General features: G+C 42.7%; 2 protein-coding genes across 2 annotated transcripts; both read right to left on the reverse strand.

The window, feature by feature from the left end:
- Window positions 1–7,317: 7,317 nt before the first annotated feature.
- LOC126767161 (uncharacterized) lies at window positions 7,318–8,101 on the reverse strand (the record flags this gene model as incomplete). The annotated part of the gene is made up of 1 exon (XM_050484746.1): window positions 7,318–8,101. A coding segment is annotated over exon 1 (784 nt), but the record flags the coding sequence as incomplete, so codon positions are not given.
- Window positions 8,102–10,115: 2,014 nt separating this feature from the next.
- On the reverse strand, window positions 10,116–11,266 carry LOC126767159 (uncharacterized). The gene is made up of 2 exons (XM_050484744.1): window positions 10,426–11,266; window positions 10,116–10,346 (listed from the first exon to the last, which is right to left on the reverse strand). The coding sequence occupies exon 1, from the start codon at window positions 11,118–11,120 to the stop codon at window positions 10,593–10,595; it is 528 nt and encodes a 175-aa protein (XP_050340701.1). The 5' UTR covers window positions 11,121–11,266; the 3' UTR covers window positions 10,116–10,346; window positions 10,426–10,592.
- Between the last annotated feature and the right edge of the window lie 10,071 nt (window positions 11,267–21,337).

A 21,337-nucleotide genomic window follows, 5' to 3' on the forward strand; every position in this document is an offset into this window, starting at 1 on the left:
AATGCCGTCCCACGGTTCCCTTATACCGAGTTGTTGACGAGTGCTCTCAGAGAGCAGGAGTGCAAGCCGAGTAGAAAATCGTTCGGCTGTCTGTTGTGATTGCAGCTTTCGACGTCGAACCTTCCTTGTGTTTGTTGGCGTGCGTTTTGCTGCACAGAGGCGGGTGCGAATCTTGGGCTGCAACAAGATAGTGGTCCGAGTCGATGTTAGGACCTCGGAGCGCACGCACATCTAAAACACTGGAGACGTGTCTTCCGTCTATCACAACATGATCGATCTGGTTGGTAGTTTTTCGATCCGGAGACAGCCAGGTAGCTTGATGAATTTTTTTGTGCTGGAATCTAGTACTACAGATAACCATATTTCGGGCCCCGGCGAAGTCGATCAGCCTCAACCCATTTGGGGATGTTTCGTGGTGGAGGTTGAATTTACCGACCGTAGTGCCAAAGATACCTTCTTTGCCCACCCTGGCGTTAAATTCGCCAAGCACGATTTTGACATCGTGGCGGGGGCATCTCTCATAAGTGCGTTCCAAGCACTCATAAAAGGCATCTTTGGTCACATCGTCCTTCTCATCCGTCGGAGCGTGGGCGCAGATCAGCGATATGTTGAAGAACCTCGCTTTGATGCGGATTGTGGCTGACGTTCATTCACCGGGTGAATGATAGTACTCACGACGGAGTCTCTCTCCCACGAATCCCACACCAAACTTGCGCTCCTTTATATGGCCACTGGAGTAAATGTCACAAGGACCTACTCGCCTCTGTCCTTGTCCCGTCCATCGCATTTCTTGGACGGCGGTGATGTCAGCCTTTATTTTCACGAGGACATCAACCAGCTGGGCAGCGGCACCCTCCCAATTAAGGGACCGGACATTCCAGGTGCATGCCCTGATATCGTTGTCCTTATTTCGTTTGCCATGGTCATCATCAAAAGGGGGGTCTCTCATCCGAGGCTGTTTTGTCTTTTTCATTGGGGTAGGCTTTTTACGTGGCGGGTCCCAAGCCCAGCGCACAACCTTATGTAGGGGATGTTTCGCCTTCTCACTTTAGCTCACCTTCGAACGGATGTTCTTAGGCTACCCAGAGGATACTTGGTCAAAGACCGGAAGTCGTGAGCTGCTTGAGTCATATGTAAAAGAATCGTTTCTGGCCACTCCCAAGTGAATGGCGATCAGAGAACTTTCCTCACTTGCGTGAACTTCTACACATGAACCCATCCTCCAAAAATAAATAAACAGTAAATTAAATATTTGGTCAACTGTCGTTCAAAGCTTTCACTGTTGAAAAAGTACGAGTTATTTTTGCACATTACGATAAGTGTACTTAAATCACCTCCGATTGAGATGTTTTATAATTCGGTAATAGGAACGTAATTTTTTATTAAAAATATGACGCGCAAAATATTATTACCAGTTTGCAAAAATTAACATATTGTTGACATAAATCTATAAAGTACGACTAATAGTTTAGTTGATTAGAGGTAGGCTAAAAAACTGACATTGGGAGAAAACATTTGCATTGCTGGACAAATCATCCCATTTAAAGGCAAATTTACACCTAAACATTACGTTAAAGGAAAACCATGTCCATGGGATATTAAAATTTTTTTCTTAGATCAACAATGGATGAAAACAGTTGGCTTCGGTTCTGCAGTCATTCAGCACTTATCGCAACGTATTCCAAATACCAAAATAAAATCAATGCTTCCGGACTCTCAAAAAAAAAATGTTAAAATGTTAGATTCAATGAATTTTGTCACGCAGTTGTTCGTACACTCCTCGCTGCCCAACAACAGGGAACACTTTTTCCTCATCTGAAACGCAAAACAGGTAGACAATCAAAGGCCTCAAATTCAAATTGTTCCAAAAATTTTCATAAAGCAAAATAATACTTTTTTATATCCACCTATTACATACTGTGAATTAATAAACTTTGATTTGAATTCCTTATAAAATTTAGTATGAATAAATTGTGCTTTTGGTGGGCAATGTCGAATATAGTGGACATCAGATAAAAGCCGGGGAGTTATTAAAATTGAAAAAGTTTAATTTTTCTATTTAGCAACACCATATTAGTGACATATAATGTGCATTTGAGATTATTAGGTGGACCTCAATATTTTAGACCACTAAAGGGATTAATATCTCATAAATGAACACTCTACAAAAGTTGCCTTTGCGACGAAGTCGAAACTCACACTGGCTAGGTAGTACGGGGCTCTAAACCTGATTTTTTCACGAAAATCGCATTTTTTTGTATTTATCTCGAAAATGACAAAAGCTATAGAAAAAATGGAAATGATAAATTTGATTTTATTTGCTACAAAATCGCAATCATTAATACTTCTCGAGATGTTCGGCTTTTCAAGTAAGGCTGTATGGAATTTTCATAGGTTAACATACATAATGGTATTACATACCATTTCTGTCGAATATCTCGAGACCTTTTTTGTATCAAATAAAATTTCCAACAAGTTTGTCATTTCCATTTTTTCTATCGAGAAGTACTAATGACTTATATGAGTTTACATATTACTAGCATTAACTACAAACATCACTCTACAGAAACAACAATCGTATCAAATAGCAGCAGATGTCAATATGGCAGCCAAATAGCCAAAAATTATAGTAAAACGCACAGCAACACCATTTTCATTCATGAACGCAAGCGCACTTTCAGCAGGCATACTTGCTTCATTGATAAAAGCTAACATAACTCTTGTCGATTTAACGTACTTTACATTATGCGCATACATAAACATAAGTACATATTTACGATGGTTTGTTGGTAAAGCTGATATAGCGGAAAGGGAAGCGGTGGCACCCGTAATTATTTTTTTACTCACAGCTCAGATTTTCTACCAACAACACAATGTTATGACGCTTTGCTGTTGCATCAGTCCTTCGACAGAATAACTCTTTGATATTAAAGCAAAAAACGAAAACTTCGGCATGTAACAATCTGTGTACATTTTCCGTATTCACTGTCATATTTGTTTACAAGTACACATGTTTTTACATATGCATTAGCGTCCGCTTGGTCTTTTCAGACGTTACCAAAAACTTGTATTGACCATAGCAAATAAATATTTAAATACTATATTTAATTAATAAATAATTAAGTAAATAATTAAGTAATCATTCAAACCTTGCTGTGATATATATTACGCTGGCTACGCTCTTGTGAGACGTGTTGTCAAAAGCACCTTCGATGTTTAGGAAGGCGCAGAGCAGCATTTCCCCTCCTTCCAGCGAACTCTCTATCTCCGAGATTAGCTGTACAGAGCAGTATTGGTTGATCTGCCTGCTCTGTACGCATGCTGATTAGCATGCAGGGGTGCAATTTTCAACGCCTTGGACCTTATTTCATGATCTACTATCTTTTCCATATTTTGGAATAAAAAGGAAGTTAGACTAATTAGCCTGTATGAAATTGCCAATGAATAGTCCTTCTTTCTTACATTGGGTATAAAGATGACCTTCGCTGTCCTCCATATTTCCGGGATTTACGCCTTTGCGAGGCTTTCCCTCATCAGCCGAACGAGGTATGGCAGTAGAACCTGATCTCCCTGTTATAAGAGTACTGGAAAACTGCCGTCTACTCCCGGATACTTGAATTTCTAAATAATTTCCTAATTATATAAAGTGAGGTTGCTTTTATATTCCTCCCAGACCCCCGTACGTTTCACCTTATTAAACAGCCTCCGTACTTTTTTCCTAAGATCTGAGAGTTTGATTGACCACCAGCGACAGTTGCGCCTGGTGGTGGTCGCCTTTAGGAGCCATGTACAGTAGTATGCGTATATAATGGACTGGTTTAGCGCAGACAGTCTGCTCTTCAGTCCCGGACCAGTAACACTTTTATCAGTCTGTCCACCATTTTGAGACCATTCCATTCAAATGCTCGTTGCTCATGGTGATGTCAAGTACCTCCCTACTACTTATTGTGATTTGTGTTTATGTCGCCTGCAGTAACTACACAACTGTTGATTCTCCCGAGAAATACGAAGACGAAGACTGGACTTTAGCAGTCCCTAGCTTCCACCGCAACTAGATCCTGTGTCAGGAGCTCTGAAATACAAAAGAAGCCATTGTTGTTCCTGACAACTACTCAAGTTCTCTCGCTTGAGATTCCCAGATTACCTTGTTGGCATCCGTCTTGAGGCCCCTAACCTCAGACCCCTCCAGAAGTTTCTACGTGGAGGGCAACTCCACTCAAGTCCTCTTGAGCTAGTCTTCTTGTCAGTGCTGTCAGTCCCATCCTGTTCTGCCGTGCTATCGCTGGGTTAAGTGGACCTCTGCTCCCTGTGCCCGTTGTAGTCTTATAAGGCCTCAAGACAACCAAGTTGAAACTGTAGTTCAGGCGCAAGTCGAACTTAGATTTAGTCTTCATCAGGTGTCCTCGGCCTTGCTGCTGACTACTCGCCAGGCCGAAGTGTTAGGGCCCAAGTTCTGATTTTTAGTCAGACCGAGAGCAAACTTCTACGGCAAGAGCGGTATGTCTTCCCCTCTTTTTATGCAGAGGACGGAGCCTTTTCAGCCTTTCAGCTTGGGAGCGATCTCCCGTAGCCGGATAGCGGTCCTCTAGTCCTTGCAGTCTACCTGCAATATGCCTCCTGGAGAACGGTGAGCCGTTCCTCCGCTACGCGGTTTATGACTGGGTAGTCGATGGTGCTGCGGCTTTGCACCCCGCTGCCTCGCCCGAGTTACGTCGACGTCGATGCCAACCACCATATGCTTGACCGATATGAATGCAACTGCAGTCCATAAGAACTGCAATAACGAGATAATGCCGACGTCAACGTTACCGACTTACCCCAAACTACTTAAAGTCAATTGGTCGACTTAAAATATTTTCTGTTTTTATTGTTGCAACAACGTTGCGACCACACGCAATATGCATATCATATTTCGAAACAAACTAGGGCACTTACACTAGATCACATTGCATTTCCGTTACACATTTCATTATTTTATATGATCAAACGAATATCGCGACAACCAAAAACAAAAAGCAACTAGCGTCACAATAAATAGCGCCTCGTAAACATTTAAGGGAATGCAATTGATGTAATGTGAGAAGTAGGCAACTTGACAAATATTGTCGCAACTACAAGTGGTTGCGCCAATATAACAAATAAAGAAAAAGAAAAAAAGCGCAGTCGGTAGGATCTTTGTCCTTAGACAACCACAACCACAATGACAACTACCAACAACGATATAAGTCTGATATCGGCATCAAATCTCTTGAGAGAAGCCGCTAAAATAAGAGAATTCAAGGGCGACGGAAGCTACGATGTTGCTTCATTCATCAGAGAGGTTGAGCTGATTCTGCCCTTGTTTAACGAGAACGAAGCAGCCAAAAACTATGTGTGGGACAGACACAATAAAACGAAAATTCAGGGAGGGGCGCTCCAAATAACAAGGACACTACCCAGCAACTCACCGTGGGATGAAGTTAAAACAGAACTTATAAGAAATTTTGGAGTAAGAGAGAGCTACCACCAACTCTTCCACCAGGCCATCACGACAAAACAGCACAACGACTTACGTTGTATTATTACAATCAATTAAAAAACATATTAGATAAGCTTATCTCTAAGTATAACTTAAGGGGGGAGATGGAGATTCTAAAACATACTCTGGTATTCTCAAAGCGAAACCTTATGGTGAAAATTTTGTGGTCAATAAGAAAGAATACGTTGGCCACGTACAGAAGAGGATGGGAACCCGGTTGCGTGAGTTAGTGAAGAAAACTGTTGAGGAAAAAATAGCCAATGGCAAAAAAACTCAAAAAAAATTCTTTCTGGAAAAGGTAAATTGACTAGTAAATTGATTGACAAACTAACTGTATATTATGGCTTAGCGATAAGAAGAAACGATGAATCAGCCTATAAAATGAGGGATGCGATATGGGCGACCCGCAGCATCAAAATTGCCCTTAAGATCCAGAGACGTGGTGCACCTGGCAGCGAGTATCAGCATCAGGTACTCTCTCATCGTTCAAACACCAATATACTCCATTACCAGATGATGTTTTGACTGCAATGAAACCAATTTATGAAGACCTGAGTAAGGATGAGCTTTTGGAGCGGTGTGTTGGAGGATTTACACAAAATAACAATGAAAGTTTCAATCAGTTGATTTGGAAAATTACTCCCAAAATACTTCCAGCTGGGTCGATAATCGTTCAAATTGCTGCATTAATCGCTGCTTGTATTTTCAATGAAGGGATATCAGCATTATTATTAATTATGCACGGTATGGACCTAAAACTTGGTCCAAATTTCCATGAATATGCCCGAAACATGGATGAAAACCGGGTGACCGTAGCCGAAAAGAAATCTACCAGCGAGACTCGTGAAGCCAGGATTCGCCATAGACTGGAGCAGAAGGGTGCCCTGGACACTGCAGCTGCAGCAGGTTCTCTACTTTATGGCCCAGGAATCGACGATTCAATGTAAGTTAAAAAAAAAATTTTCCCACTTTTATTGTCTCTTAAAACTTTAAACGCGTTTTTTTCAAAACTATGTTTTCAAAGTCGGTTATCAAGATTTTAATTTTTTTTCCTTCGTCCAATACCTAGTTTATTGTCTTTACTAAAACACGTATTTTTTATTTTTATTTCAGATGATCCTGAAAGAAGTTCTGCTGACAACGCGGATGCACCTTTTTTCCAAGGGACTGCCGGAAATGGCGTCATAATGACTGCCATTTTGATATTTTTTTTTGAAAATTTTACAAAACCCCTTAAACCGAAATAAGTCCATAGAATTTTCCCCAAGGACCACTGAATCCTTAATACTCAAAAATTTTTAAACAATATTCCGGTTCATTTATCGGCAATAATTTACGGCAGAAACATTAACTCCTTAAGGGAGTTCCAGGATTACGTACTGGAAGAAACAGGACTTACAAATTATTGAGGTTCTGCACCCCGACCTAGGGTCTATTGTGCCCTCTCCTGTATCACATGACCTCCCAAAGCCCCAGCAGTCTGAAAAATTCCAGTAGTTTGCCGGGCGCTAGTGTGGTGATGTGATCCCTGCTGATAAAGATGGAATCCAGGGCCTTAAGCCTTTTTCCACAGATTGCTGTGCAATCTAGGATAAGGTGTGCTGGTGTTTCCTGTTCCAGGTCGCAGAACCGGCAATTAGCACAGGAGATCATGCCCATGTTGGACAGGTGCTTCCTGAGCTTGCAGTGCCCTGTGTAGACTGCGACGAGGATTCGGAATTTCTCACGGGGGAGGTTAATTAATTCCTTAAACCTGGAGAGGTTATATCCTCCTAGGAGCAGCTTGGCGTGGCGCATACTTGCTGCCTGCCGCCAGTGCCGCTCCCTATCCTCTCTCTCCTCCGTGCGGAGCAGCTCCTTAAGAGTGTGGGGTCCTACTGCTACGAACGGCTCTGGTCCCCACATTTTGGACGCTGCCGCCGTGCGGGCCAGCTCGTCTGCCTTCTCGTTTCCTTCTACTCCCTTATGCCCTGGTACCCAAATTAGGTGCACCCGGTTGCACAGGGACAGGCGGTTTAGCCTTCCTATGCATTCTTCTACTAAAAGCGATTTGGTCTCGTACGATGAGATCGCTTTTAGTGCCGCTTGACTATCGCTGAGAATAGCTATGCGCTGGTTGCGATAGTTGCGGCTGAGGTTGATTTCAGCGCATTGACTGATGGCAAGAACTTCAGCCTGGAAAATGCTTGGGAAGCAGCCCATAGGTATGGATAGCTTGGTTCGCGGACCCGCAATACCTGCCCCAATGCCTTCCGGTGTTTTCGAGCCATCTGTGTACCACTGAATGGTACTGTCTTCCAGCAGTTTTTCCAGCGTGGAATCGTTCCACTCCTTCTTACTGCCTAGAGTTACTTTGAAATGCTTTTTGAAGTTTACTTTCCTTGTTGTGCCGTCTCTTGGGAGGAGGGCCAGCGGTGTGCTCTCCGCTAGAGCGTCCATCTGCCTGGAGGACATTATCTTCCCTCTCCCGCAGCCTTCTGCTGACATTAGCAGCATGGTGTGCTTTGCTGCTAGCTTGATCACCTTATGCAGCGGTGTGAGCTCTAATAAGACCTCCAGTGCCACTGTGGGGCATGTGCGCATTGCCCCCGAAGCACAGACACATGCAAGTCTTTGCAGCTTTGACAGTCTCTGAATCACAGAGGACTGTGCTGCTTTGGTGGCCCAGGCAACCGCTCCATAGGTGACGATGGGCCTTACTATCATGGTATACAGCCATCTCATGATGTTTGGCTTGCATCCCCATGATCTGCCGGCTAGGCGTCTGCAAATCATAAGTGCTCTTGTTGCTTTGGACAGCGTTAAGTCCAAATGCCTGCTCCATTTTAGTGTTGAGTCTAGGGTGACGCCAAGGAATTTGACCTCCCTAGACATTTCCACCTCTGCGCCTCCAATTGTTAGGGTCCTCAGGCCCGGAAGAGATCTCCGCCTAGTGAATGGGATCACGGTGGTTTTTGCTGGGTTGATGTTTAACCCTACCGTGTTACACCATTCCTTCGCCAATTTTAAGCCCCTTTGAACAATGTCACAGAGAGTGTTCTCAAATCTTCCTCTCGCCATTATGACAATGTCGTCCGCGTACCCTTGACAGCGGATTCCATTGCTGGTGAGCAGCTCGAGTAGTTCGTCTACTATCAGGCTCCAAAGCAGAGGGGACAGTACTCCACCCTGTGGGCAGCCCCTCGTGGTGCCAAGACGAATTTTACTTCCTCCAACTGTTGTTTCTGCAACCCTAGTGCGCAGAAGGGCTTCCGTCCATCTGCGTATCGAGGGATTTACGTTCCTTCTCTCGAGTGCCTTGATGACGCTAGTGTGAGACGCGTTATCAAAGGCCCCTTCGATATCAAGGAAGGCGCAGATCGCAACCTCGCCATTATCCAGCGAATCCTGTAGCTCAGACGCGAGTTGGTACAGAGCGGTATTTGTAGATCTACCTGCCCTGTACGCGTGTTGTCCGGCATGTAGGGGTGCAATCTTCAGCGCTTCCGATCTAATATGGTTGTCTATTACTTTTTCCATCCCCTTCAGCATAAAGGACGTGAGACTAATAGGCCGGAACGATTTGGCTAACGAATAGTCTCTCCTCCCTATCTTGGGGATGAAAATCACTTTTGCTATTCTCCACGGTTCGGGGATATACGACATCGCCAGGCTGCCTCTCATCAGCCCCAGCAGGTGTGGTAGGAGGATATCCATACCTTGCTGCAATAGGGCCGGGAAGACGCCGTCCACTCCCGGTGATTTGTAGCTCGAGAAGGAGGCCAGTGCCCATCTGACTGAGTCAGCAGTGAACAGAGTCCTTGCCGTCAGCCAGTCTGAGCGATCCGGCCTGCGTGTGACCAAGGTTGGGGTTAGGTCAGCTTGAGCCCTCTCCGGGAAGTGCGTTTGTAGGAGCGTTTCTGCCCTCTGCTCCGCGCTTGTCGTATATGTCCCGTCCTGTCTCTTTAGGGATAATACTGTGTCCGTCCTACCCTTCGACAACGCCTTGTGCAGTCGAGCTGCCTCCGGGGTCGAGGAGACGCTATCACAGAATTTCCTGAAACTGTTTGACTTGGCAAGCCTAATCTCCTTGTTGTAGGCTGTTAGGTGCCATTTGTAGTCCTCCCAGCTGCCTGTGCGCTTGGCTTTGTTGAACAACCTACGCACCTTCAGTCTGAGGGCTGAGAGTTTACTGGACCACCATGGCCAGCCTTGTTTGCTGGTGGTCGCTTTCAGTGGACAGGCACAATGATAGGCGTCCATAATGGACTGGGTTATGGCACTCAGTCTGCTCTCCAGTCCAACTGTGGTGGACCTAACATCCGCCTGCTCCACTACACTTATACTTCTACTTAGGATCTCTTTGAAAGTGCCCCAATTTGTATTTCTGGGGGTACGAGTTGGAGGTCGGTCCCCGACTACCACCCTCAGAGCAAAACGAATGATTCTGTGATCTGACAGTGAGGGCTCTTTTGATACCCTCCACTGCGAGATCAACCCATCATGTTGTCATTGCTTAGGGTAATGTCTAGGACTTCCCTGCGGACACTTGTTACGAAGGTTGGCTCGCAGCCCACATTCTCAATGTTAATATTATTACTAAGTATGAATTCAAGCAGTGACTCACCCCTCATGTTGCAGTTCGTGCTACCCCATTCCGTGTGATGAGCATTTGCGTCACATCCTATGGTCAGGGGGAGATTGTTGGATTTACAATACTCCACCAGACCAAGTATCGATGGGGGGGGTGCTGTGGCTGACTCTCCCGGAAAGTATGCGGATGCAAGGACGAAGTCCGATCCTTCCTTGTCCTTCACTTGCACCGCCACCAGGTCTTGCGTTAGAAACTCTGAAATACAGAAAAAGTCTATATCGGCTCTAACGACTACACAAGATCGGGGTCTCTCGCTAGAGAGATCCCAGATTACCTTGCTCCTTCTCATGTTGAGGCCTCTTACCTCTCCTTTGAACACCCAAGGTTCCTGGATTAGAAGGATGCCCAGGTTATCCGAGATGAACCTCTTCACGATGACTGCCGAGGCTGCCGATGCGTGATGTAGGTTCACCTGGGCCACTTCTATGCCGGTGCTGGAGCCTACAGAATCCGTTCTAAGAGAGACAGGTCCCCGTCTTCGTCCCCTTCATCGACCTGCATCTCCAACCCTTCCAGAAGCTCCTGGGTGGATGGCATCTTTTCTTCTTGCCCGTTGCTCTCGTCTGCATCCGCGGCGGTGGTCGCAACCTGCCCAGCCGAGATGAGTCCGCTGGGGGATTCGCTATCCTCCCCCGAAACCACAGATGCAGTCGCCTCCTGCTCCTGGGTGAATGACACCTTTCCTTCCTGCCCGTTGCTCTCATCTGCATCCGCGGCGGCGGTCGCAACCTGCCCAGCCGAGATGGGTTCGCTGGGGGATTCGCTGTCCTTACCCGAAGCCACAGCTGCAGTCGCCTCATGCGCCGCTGGGCGAGCTACGGGAGGAGCTGGTGCTACGTTCATCCCCGTCTTGGCCTCTTGGCTCGTGGACGCAGCCTTGGGCCTCCATGGCCGCATCACAATCTTGCCGAAGCGGAAATTCAGTTTGAATCCCTTCAGCCTTATAAACTTGTAGGACTCGTCGTCCATCGTGATGTTGAGGTTCCACCCGGAACCCACAACACTGCTTGCTACGACTTTCCACGCCGAGGTACTTAAACCTTCGTTCTGGTTCCTCACCAGACTAAGCACGAAGTCGTAGCTATCCTCTGCACTTCTCGGAAAGAACGCTACCATGCTGTGTGTTCGCGGTATTTCCTCACCTTTCTTTACACACAGGGCCGGGCCCTTCCAACCCTCGAGCCTTGGCGTGATCTCCTTCAGCCAGGTGGCCGACTTCTCTTCCTGGCAGTCGACCAGCAGCATGCCGCCCTTAAAGAATATGCCGTTAAAGGCACCGGTGAACTTATTGCCAATGGATAGGGCCTTTACCAGGCAGTTCTGTAGGGCTGTAAGTTGCTCAGGCTCTAGGGCCTCCGCCGGGTAATTGCGGGGCACCATTGCCATACGGATGCTACTTACAGCCTCCGAGTATTTGCGGCTTTCGGTACTTATTGGCTGCTGGTTGGGGTTGGAGCGCCTACCACTGGCCTCTTGTGGTTTATCTTCCCGTATTCTCTTGGGCTTAGGTGGCACCTGAGGCGTTATTTGGCCACCCTTCCTCTTCTCCGATCGACTAGGTGCCTCCTGGGTCGCCGGCCTTGCTGCGCTCTGTCCCTCCGACGAGGCTGCTTTAGCACGACGACGCCTTCGGTTCCTGCGTTTTGTCGCGGCCGATCCACCGTTGGTACCTGCGTGTCGTACATTGTTAGGAGAGGGGTCTTTCCCACTGCTCCTACCCAGAGCCCGCCTTTCGGCTGACTCCGGGGTCATGCCGTCCTCAAGGAATCTTAGGTACCACTTAAGAGTGGCTCCACTCATTCCCAATCTACGTGGGTCGTCATGACCTCCTGGCTGTCCTGGCTCCGGGGTACAAGGAATGTTCCCTCGTTGCCGTCTTCTTTTACGTTCACCCCTTGATTCCACTTTCGTGAAACCACCCTCCTCTCCGCAGCCGATCCTGCTCGAGGGGGTTGCGGGGGTAGCGTTTGCGCGAATTGCGGTTGACGCGCTGCGTTGAGTGCCGCTGCAAGAGGGCACATCGTCGTCGTCGTCACGAGCGTGCTCTTCAAAGAGTGCACGTTCTTCCGGCGACAGGGCGTCCAAGAAGCTAAACTTACGTTTAGCCCCTGGGCCACTCTTGCCTGCGGTAGTATTGCTGCTGCTGTCCATGTTCACCGTTTTGATTGTCGTTGCTTTGGTCGTTGCCGTTGTTGTTGTTTGTTGTTGTTGTTTTTGTGGTTGTTGTTGTTTCATCTTGTTCTTACGACCGTTCGGCTCGTGTTGTAAGCCTCCCGGTCTAGTCTTACAGAAGGGGAGTCTAAAAGTCCACTGCGCCAGAGCCCCTTGACGCAGTAAGGCCACCGTTACTTCCCAAGGCGGCCCGGTGTTGGGAAGGCTCCGTACGAATACAGCCGAATTTACCTCCTGGCTGCAAATCATCCAATGGGCACGGGTCGCATAACACCCTGGATTAGGAGGTGGTAGCTCTTGGTCACCGTGCACATGCAGCCTCCGACAGCCACCGGGGGCGATGCTCTGCAGCAACATCTCCGGTAGCTGAGAGATGCTGTGCTGTGCTGCGGTTTAAGCCCCTGCACCACGACAAGGTGCCTACCATTCGCAGAGCCTTATTGATAATAGGAAATTAATTAAGTATAAAAGAATAATCCCTCAATAAAAGTCCGGTCATTTAATAGTGTTCACATGAGCTATTAGCGTTCTGCAGCATCCCACATCGCATCACCTCACGTCACATCGCATCACGTCACGACACAACACCTCATTACACAACAGTTCACAGCACACACCACTACACACACACGCATCAAACACAGTACCTGACACCGCCCAGGTTATGTGCCCTGAGAGTTGCTTGTGCATTTAGAACGGTGTCGCACGAGGCGAGTGCTATCATATCTGGTCTTATGCCACCGGATATAATGGCCTCTGAGCTAAGTAGAGTCTACCATAGAACAAAAACAATGAATAGGCGCCTAACGGTCGACGAGCGCAAAGAGGAGAGAAAGTCAAGTCTCGATGAGTGGCAAAAGCAATGGGATGCGGCAGATAAAGGAAGATGGACCCATAGATTAATTAAGAATGTATCAGCCTGGATTGACAGATAACACGGAGAGACAGATTTCAACCTAACGCAGTTCTTATCGGGCCATGGCTGTTTCAGGGAATACCTACGCAAATTTGGCCACGATGACGAAATACAATGCTCCTTCTGCGGAAATGCCGCAGAAAACGCAGAGCACGTCTTTTTCACCTGCTCCAGGTATGTAGTAGAGAGAGAGACGATAGAAAAGCTGACAAATGAAAGCATAACGCCTGACAACATAGTGAGTCACATGCTGCGATCACAGCTGGTGTGGGCTAAAGTGAAAGAGTGGGCCGCAATAGCGCTCCTAGAACTGCGAACAAAAGAAAGGCAGCGAAGAAGCATAAGACCACATGAAGAACCCGGGCGGTAGGTCGTGAAGAGGCAGTTATTGCCCAGCTTGGTCCTGCGAAGTAGTGCCTAACGGCGGCCCCGCAGGTCCGAATACAAGCTATAGCAGCCGAAGTTAAGGGTTTAGTACGTAGGCATAATGTCCCGCAAGTCCAGAATAGTTATGTATTACTGTCTGGGCGTGGTCCCGAAAGAGGTGTACCCTAGCGGACAATAAGAATCGTGCATGCTACCAGTTCCACCCTGGTAGTATCTTTAGAAGATTCCCCCTTCGGAAACAAAAAAAAAAAAAACCTGACACCGCTCACTATTACAACACAACAACCACACGATCATCAACGAGACGACTCGGATTAATCTAATATTCACCACCCAAACTATCAAAAGGGATAGATCCGAACGGGATCCCTCTCTTATTCGTTCCATCCGTGAAGAAAGACGGTCGACCCGCAAGTATTCATCCCGCAACCTCCATTTTTTCGATTTGTGACTTCCCGCCAAGTGACGTAGTGACGTGTGTCCCGGATTTCGCCGCAGTGGCAGTGTGAAAACCCATACAACAAAATCATACAATTGTTATATTAATACAAAAAAAAGAATACATATAAGTGTACATTCAGTTAGTGAAATAAACGAAATTAATTTTGAATACAGATTGTGCGATAGAAAGTGCTTTTTAGTTGGCATAAGTATACTATATCGAGTAAGTATACTAGTGTTACACGTTAACAAATGGTCCTTCGAGCCTTTCCGAAAGGCACCTACCTAAAATCAAAAACGGGCGCGTTATAATCACAGATAAATTAACAAACATATAAACATATAAACATATATATGTACATAAGTCGCAGGAGACAACGCTAACGAACAACAAAGGAGGAAGAAACCTAAGCAAAAGGGACAACGCTGGACATACATACATACACATTTATGAAAATTAACAGAGGAATAAACAGGGACGAAAAAGGGGATAAGTAAAAAAAAAACCCAAGCCCCCTGGCGGAATATAATGTGAGTCCGTTCCATATATTAATTTGATATATGTATATATAAAAATATATAAATTTATTTATTTCGCACATATATGTATATGTATGTATGTTAAGTACAGTTTGGACGGTATTTCGGGACACCGTTAACTGTTCTTAACAGTTCGATATATGTATATATATATCTACAAAAAAAATAATAACTGAAAAAAAAGTACAGTACCCGCCTTTTGCTTAGCTTGTGTCGTTAGACACCCCGTTATATAATTTCCGAAACAAAAAAAAAAATAAAAAATTTTCCTAAGTCAAGTATAACTTGCGATAATTCTTGCGATACCCCTTGGGCTATAAAAAAAAGCAACAAGCAGGATCGCTCAAACCCTAAGCAAAAGCGGAAGATACGGAACAAAAAGAAAACCAAATATATGCATATATAATTAAAACATACATACTTATATATGTATAAGCACACTATTCTTCTAATATTGCAAATTCTACCATTTTAATATATGTACATATTTATATGCATACATAATCGTACGTATATATGTACATATGTGAACTAACTTCATCTACATCAAGCTATAACATATAATAATATAATATTAACTACCTGCTTGGATGTTCAATTCGTGTATCGAAACACACTACCAAAAAACATTACAAAAACAATTTACAAAAGACAAGTACTCGTTGCTTGCAAATTTCCAGCGATACCCCTTGGGCTATAAAGCAACAAGCTGGATCGCTTATAACATTCAAGCAAAGGTAGGTAATAATAATAATAAAAAAAAAGTAATAAAGGAATAAAAAAATAAAAAGAGAGAAAAAAAGGCATTACATTTATGTATGTACCAATGTGTGCAGCTTCCGCGTGACATATGTACATACAATTTTTTTTTGTTTTTTGCACATTATATTTCAATTATTCTTTCTTCATACATATTTGAACGAATTATTTGGTACATACACATTTATGTACATACATATGTATATAATTCAAACCATATATGTACATACTGACATAAAAATATAAACATATATACATATATTATTTCCTACTGTTTTTTCCGCGCATTTATACATTTATGTGCGATTAGCAAATTGTTATATGTTACATTTTTATAACATATATATATACATATATAACAATTACATACCCAAAAGGGATACGAGCAAAACCAAACAAAAAGGAAAAACGTTACGTGGCGCATATAAAGCATATACATATGCTAACATATAATAAATAAATAGATACATACAAACAATTTGCGTATTGTATTTTTTCTTTCGCTTTTTAGTTTTCTTAATTCATTTGCAGATACAAATATACAAATAAGCGCGAGGGAACTAAAGATATTTTGCTACACTTTAAAAATTTTCAGTCACATTCATAAAAAAAAAAAGAAAAAATTTTTATCGAACTTTTACGTAAAATACTTTTACAAAAAAAAAAAAACTTTAATCTTTTTATGCGGTAGCGAATCAAAAAATTTGACCACAAATATATTTTTTGTAAAATATATAATTTTTTACAAAAAAAAAAAAACATCTTCTGTTGATAAAATTTTAATTTATAATCTTTCGAAAATCTATTTAACTACATTGCTACAGCATTATTAATTTTGAACCAATATCTATTAGACAAAACTTTAAGCTAAAAGCTTCAACCTATATTCAAATTAATGCAATCTGACAAATCAAGAGAGGTTAAGCCAAAAACACCTCTATCACTAGAAATTCCTAAAATGGCTGATGAAGATAAACCACAAGGCACACCTGCAGAAGCTACACGCTCAAAGCAGAGTATAAAACAAAAAAGATCAAAAGATCAGACAATATCTAGATTCATCACTGAAAGTGACAATTTTATAAGATATTGTACAAGATTTCAAGCTTAACTTATTACTGACATCACAGAATCAGTTTTGAATATAAAACTAGAAAGTGTGAACAATCTCTGGGCTCGCCTTCTGGCAGCGTACGATACAGTACTAGATACTGACGATGCAGAACTGCCAGAAAACGCAAAAGCTTCGGCGATAGCCAAATGTGATAACTGCCGCGATCAGTATGAGTTGACAAAGGGAATGATAACTGAACAAATAAGTTTAGTAAGGCCAAGTAGAGCCACTACTCCCCCTCCCAGAGTAGTTACAACACCAAAAGAAGACCTAGATAAAGGCATGTATCTCAAAGTACCAGCTTGTGATACTGAAGTTTTTAATGGATGTTATGATCAATGGCCGTCCTTCCGGGACATGTTCACTGCCGTTTATATAAACCATCCTAAACTCTCACAAGCACAAAAGTTATACCATCTAAGGTACAAATCAAAAGGGGAAGCAGGCAGTATCGTCAAGCGATTCGCTTTAAATGACAAAAATTTTAAGCTGGCTTGGGAAGCACTAGTCAAAAGATACGAAAATGGAAGGGTTATGATAGAAAACCCAATAAAAACATTATTACATCTACCAAAAATTCAAAAAGAAACCAGCCAGGAATTTCAAAATTTATACTCGACAGTGACTAATTGCATATCAGTGTTAAAAACACAAAATATCTCCACAGAATCGTGGGACCCCATCATAGTAACTATTTATGCAGAAAAACTCCCTGATGCTGCGTTACTACGATGGGAACAATCACTTGTGGAAAGGAAAAAAATGCCCACATGGGAGCAAATGAAAGCATTCCTCACTGCTCAATACGAGATAGCTCAGCGAATTGACAACAAAAATATAAATCTAAAAAGTCATCAAAATGACGCAAGTAAAAGCTTATTCAAACCTCAACCCAGCAATAATATGCAATTCAATAGACACGTTAATAAAAGTTACACTTTCGTGTCAAACCAAACTAATAAATGGCAACCATTATGTGAAATTTGTAAAGGAGGTCACAACATAAGATCTTGCGAGAAATTTAAAAAAACAAAAAACAAAAACAATCTTGTTAGACAACATAAACTTTGCATCAACTGTCTGTCGAATGCTCATACGACAAAAGACTGTGAAAGCAAATTTAATTGTGTGTACTGTCAACGAAGACATCACTCACTGCTTCACATTACGAACTTTCAAAATATGAAGCAAAATCAATTTCATAAAACCACCGGGTTAGTCACTACAACTACATCATAGTCCCGAAACCTCAAATTCCGGAAAAAGGAAGAACAACTATGTTGCTCTAAAGCAGCAAAAATTCAAGCGAATTATTCAGAAAATGAAAGCAAAATTCTTTTACCCACTGCGGTCATCAACATAGAACATAAGGGTGATTTATTCAAACTTAGAGCACTAATAGATCAAAGCTCACAAAGATCCTTTATATCATCAAAGGCTCAAAATCGGCGCAAATTGCCAATAAAACATTCAAATTTCCAAATATCGAGAATGGGCGGAAGAATTATCCAAAATTCGAACAAATGCGCAATTACCATGGTATCTCCAAATGCGGGTATTAGAATAGATGCACAAGCCATCGTTCTACCGCAAGTATGATATTATTTATGAAGTAAATAAATTACACTGGGAAAAATGCTCACATCTCAAATTAGCAGATCCCAACTGTCATACCCCATCACAAATCGACATATTATTAGGCAGTGATTTAATACCTCAAATAATTCTTGAAGGTATAGGAAAATCTCCAATAAATTGTCAGCCCAAAATACAATCTTTTGGTGGATTAGATTTGGATCGGAAGTCCCTGAAAAAATCAATTCTTTCACCACACAAGTGGAAAATATCTCAAACGAGTTCTTAAAAAATCAACTTAAAAATTCTGGGAAATAGAATAATTACCCCAAGTCACCCAACTTTCAAAAGAAGACCAGACGTGCGAAGCCTATTACAATTCCACAACAGCAAGAAACGAACATGGTCGTTATGTTGTGCGATTGTCATTCAAACCAACTTTTCGTGAAACCATAGCTCTAGGCCACTCTAGAATATCAGCAGTCGACCAATTTCTAAGCCTAGAAAAAGGCCTGATAAAGAAAAGTGAGCTTAAATCGGCATACGATAATGTGATGGATGAAAATCTTGAACTCAATCCTATGGAAGAAGCTGTACCATCTGAAATGGTATCAAAAGGTAGATATTTATCTTTTTAACTGCCACATCATGGGGTAATAAGACCTGATAAAATTACAACAATGCCTCAAAGACTACGAGCTCAGGCAAATCATTTAATTATGTACTATACACAGGGCCAACGTCACAACCTGATCTCATGTTGCTAATTCTAAATTGGCGCATGTTTAAATACGTTTTCTATGGGGATGTAGAAAAAATGTACAGTAATAGTCCAATTAGCGACTACAAACTTAAAACCGTCACCTTTGGCATTAATTGTGCACCCTATTTGGCCATTAGAACATTACATGAAGTGGCAAAAAAAATGGTACAAATTTGCCTTTAGCATCTTCTGTGTTGCAAACACAAACATACGTGGACGACAAGAAGATTACATCAAATCACCCTGAAATAATAAAAGACATTAAAAAGGAAGACTTATTAGATACAAATTTCCTTAAATTTGAAACGGCCAGTACAACAAAAACCCTAGAATTTAAATGAAATGCGATAACAGATTCAATTCTCATATACAATTGAGTCAATATCTGCAATGTCCTCTAAAAAGGCTTATTGCGCAACAGTTTACGTACGCACTCAGTACGATAACAAAATATCTTCACACCTCTTAGTAACAAAAGCCTGCATCTGTGAAGACACTCAGTCTGCCACGGCTTGAACTGAATGGTCTTCTGTTAGCAAAATTAATTTCAACAGTCCAAACCCATCTCAAATTAAACGATCATAAAATGTATCTTTGGTCAGGCTCAGAGATAGTTTTAGCATGGTTAGAAAAACCACCCTATACCTGGAAGACCTATGTATGTATCAAACCGCATATCTTAAATCTTAGACTTATTAGTTAGCCCAGCAAAATGGCAACATGTTGCAAGTGCAGATAACCCAGCGGATCTTGGGACAAGAGGTTGCAAGCCACTGCACCTCGCCAGTACTACACTTTGGTGGAACGGTCACACATGGCTAACAGAATCACCAGAATTCTGGCCAAAGTCTCCTGCTCGGAATATCATACCTCCGGAAAGTCGGAAAATAGAAAGTTTTCATATCACTTCAGAAGAGAATGATATTCTCCACAGTTTTTCATCATTTCTTAAAGCACTAAGGGTAGTCGCTTATATTAAGCAATTCATTCAAAGATTTAAACAAAAAATGAAAGGATCACTAAATGATCCTTGCGTACAACTAACGCATTCCGACTTGCAACATGCCAAGGTCAGTCTAATATTATATACACAAACTCGCTATTTCAGCAAAGAGAAATCAAAGTTGCTCGAAAAGCGACCTCTCGAAAAGGGAAGCTCACTTCTCGTCTTAAATTCATTCTTGAACTCTAAGGGACTAATACGGGCAAATGGAAGACTAGCCAACTCCAGCCTAAGTTACAACGAACGACATCCCATCATTATTCCAGAGAAATTCACGTTTTACTTACCTATTTCTAACATATCTGCACCAGCTTACACTGCATGGTGAGCATCGCTTAATGCAACAAATGGTCCGTCAAAAATTTATATACCGCGACTAAAGCCACAAATCAAAAGGACGATTTTCATGTGTAAGCCATGTACCATGTACAAACACAAAATGCGTTCGCAAATCATGGCAGCTTTACCACCTCAACGCTGCAACTATGCTCTACCCTTTACCATCACTGGGGTTGATTTTGCGGGACCTTTCCAGATAAAGGCCTCCATGTTAAGGTCTATTTCATTTAGAAAATCAGTACACCTCGAGCTTTGTTCAGATCTGACTACTGCGGCTTTTCTTGCAGCATTTGCACGCTTTGTCGGACGACGCGAATTTCCTTCAAATATAATGAGCGATAATGGGAAAAACTTTGTCGGAGCCCAAAGAGCAACAGAGAAAGAGTTTATAAACTTCATAAAAGAAGTCTCCTCTGAAATTGTTAACAAATATACACCCCAAGGGACCGATGGGAAAGAATCAAGATTCTCCATTACGAATTCAGCCACAGATGGAAGGAAGACTATCTCAAAGACCTCCATAAGAGATATCGATGGAAAAGGGCCCAGAAGGAAGCCAATGCAGGAGAATGCGTCATCATACAGGACGAATGCTTTCCTCCAACAGAATGGCGACTAGGCCGCATTGAAAAGGTTCATCGAGGAACAGATGGTCATATAAGAGTAGTCGATGTTCGAACACCAACCGGCATATTAACTCGACCAGTCCCCAAAATGTATTTTCTTCCAAACAGCGAAGAACAACTTCAACCAAAAACCGCAAAATAACTCGCACAATTAATCGAAAAGTAATAAATCAATTCCGGTAATTTGAAATTAACCCGCTTTATAATCCGTACATAAAAATAAACTCAAACAAGCGCGTTAAAGATCGGCAAACTTTAAACGCATTTTTCTCGAATCATCATTTTCTGAAACTGTCATGGTCCTAAAAAAAAAAGTATTCAACCGATTGCTTTAAAATTTACATATGTTCTTCTACTCATTTACAGTTATCGTCCCTACCAGAATTGTTTATGTTCGAAAATATTTTAATATTTTTTTTAACTATTTTTAATAAAAAAAAAACAGATTTTCGTGACTTTCTTTTGAAGTTCGACATTTTTTTTTTTAATGAAATTTATTACATATATTTGCTAGGGACGATAGTCGCAGAACTACTGAATAATAAACCATT

The sequence above is a fragment of the Bactrocera neohumeralis genome, unplaced genomic scaffold, assembly GCF_024586455.1.
Source record: "Bactrocera neohumeralis isolate Rockhampton unplaced genomic scaffold, APGP_CSIRO_Bneo_wtdbg2-racon-allhic-juicebox.fasta_v2 ctg440, whole genome shotgun sequence".
Taxonomy (NCBI): domain Eukaryota; kingdom Metazoa; phylum Arthropoda; class Insecta; order Diptera; family Tephritidae; genus Bactrocera; species Bactrocera neohumeralis.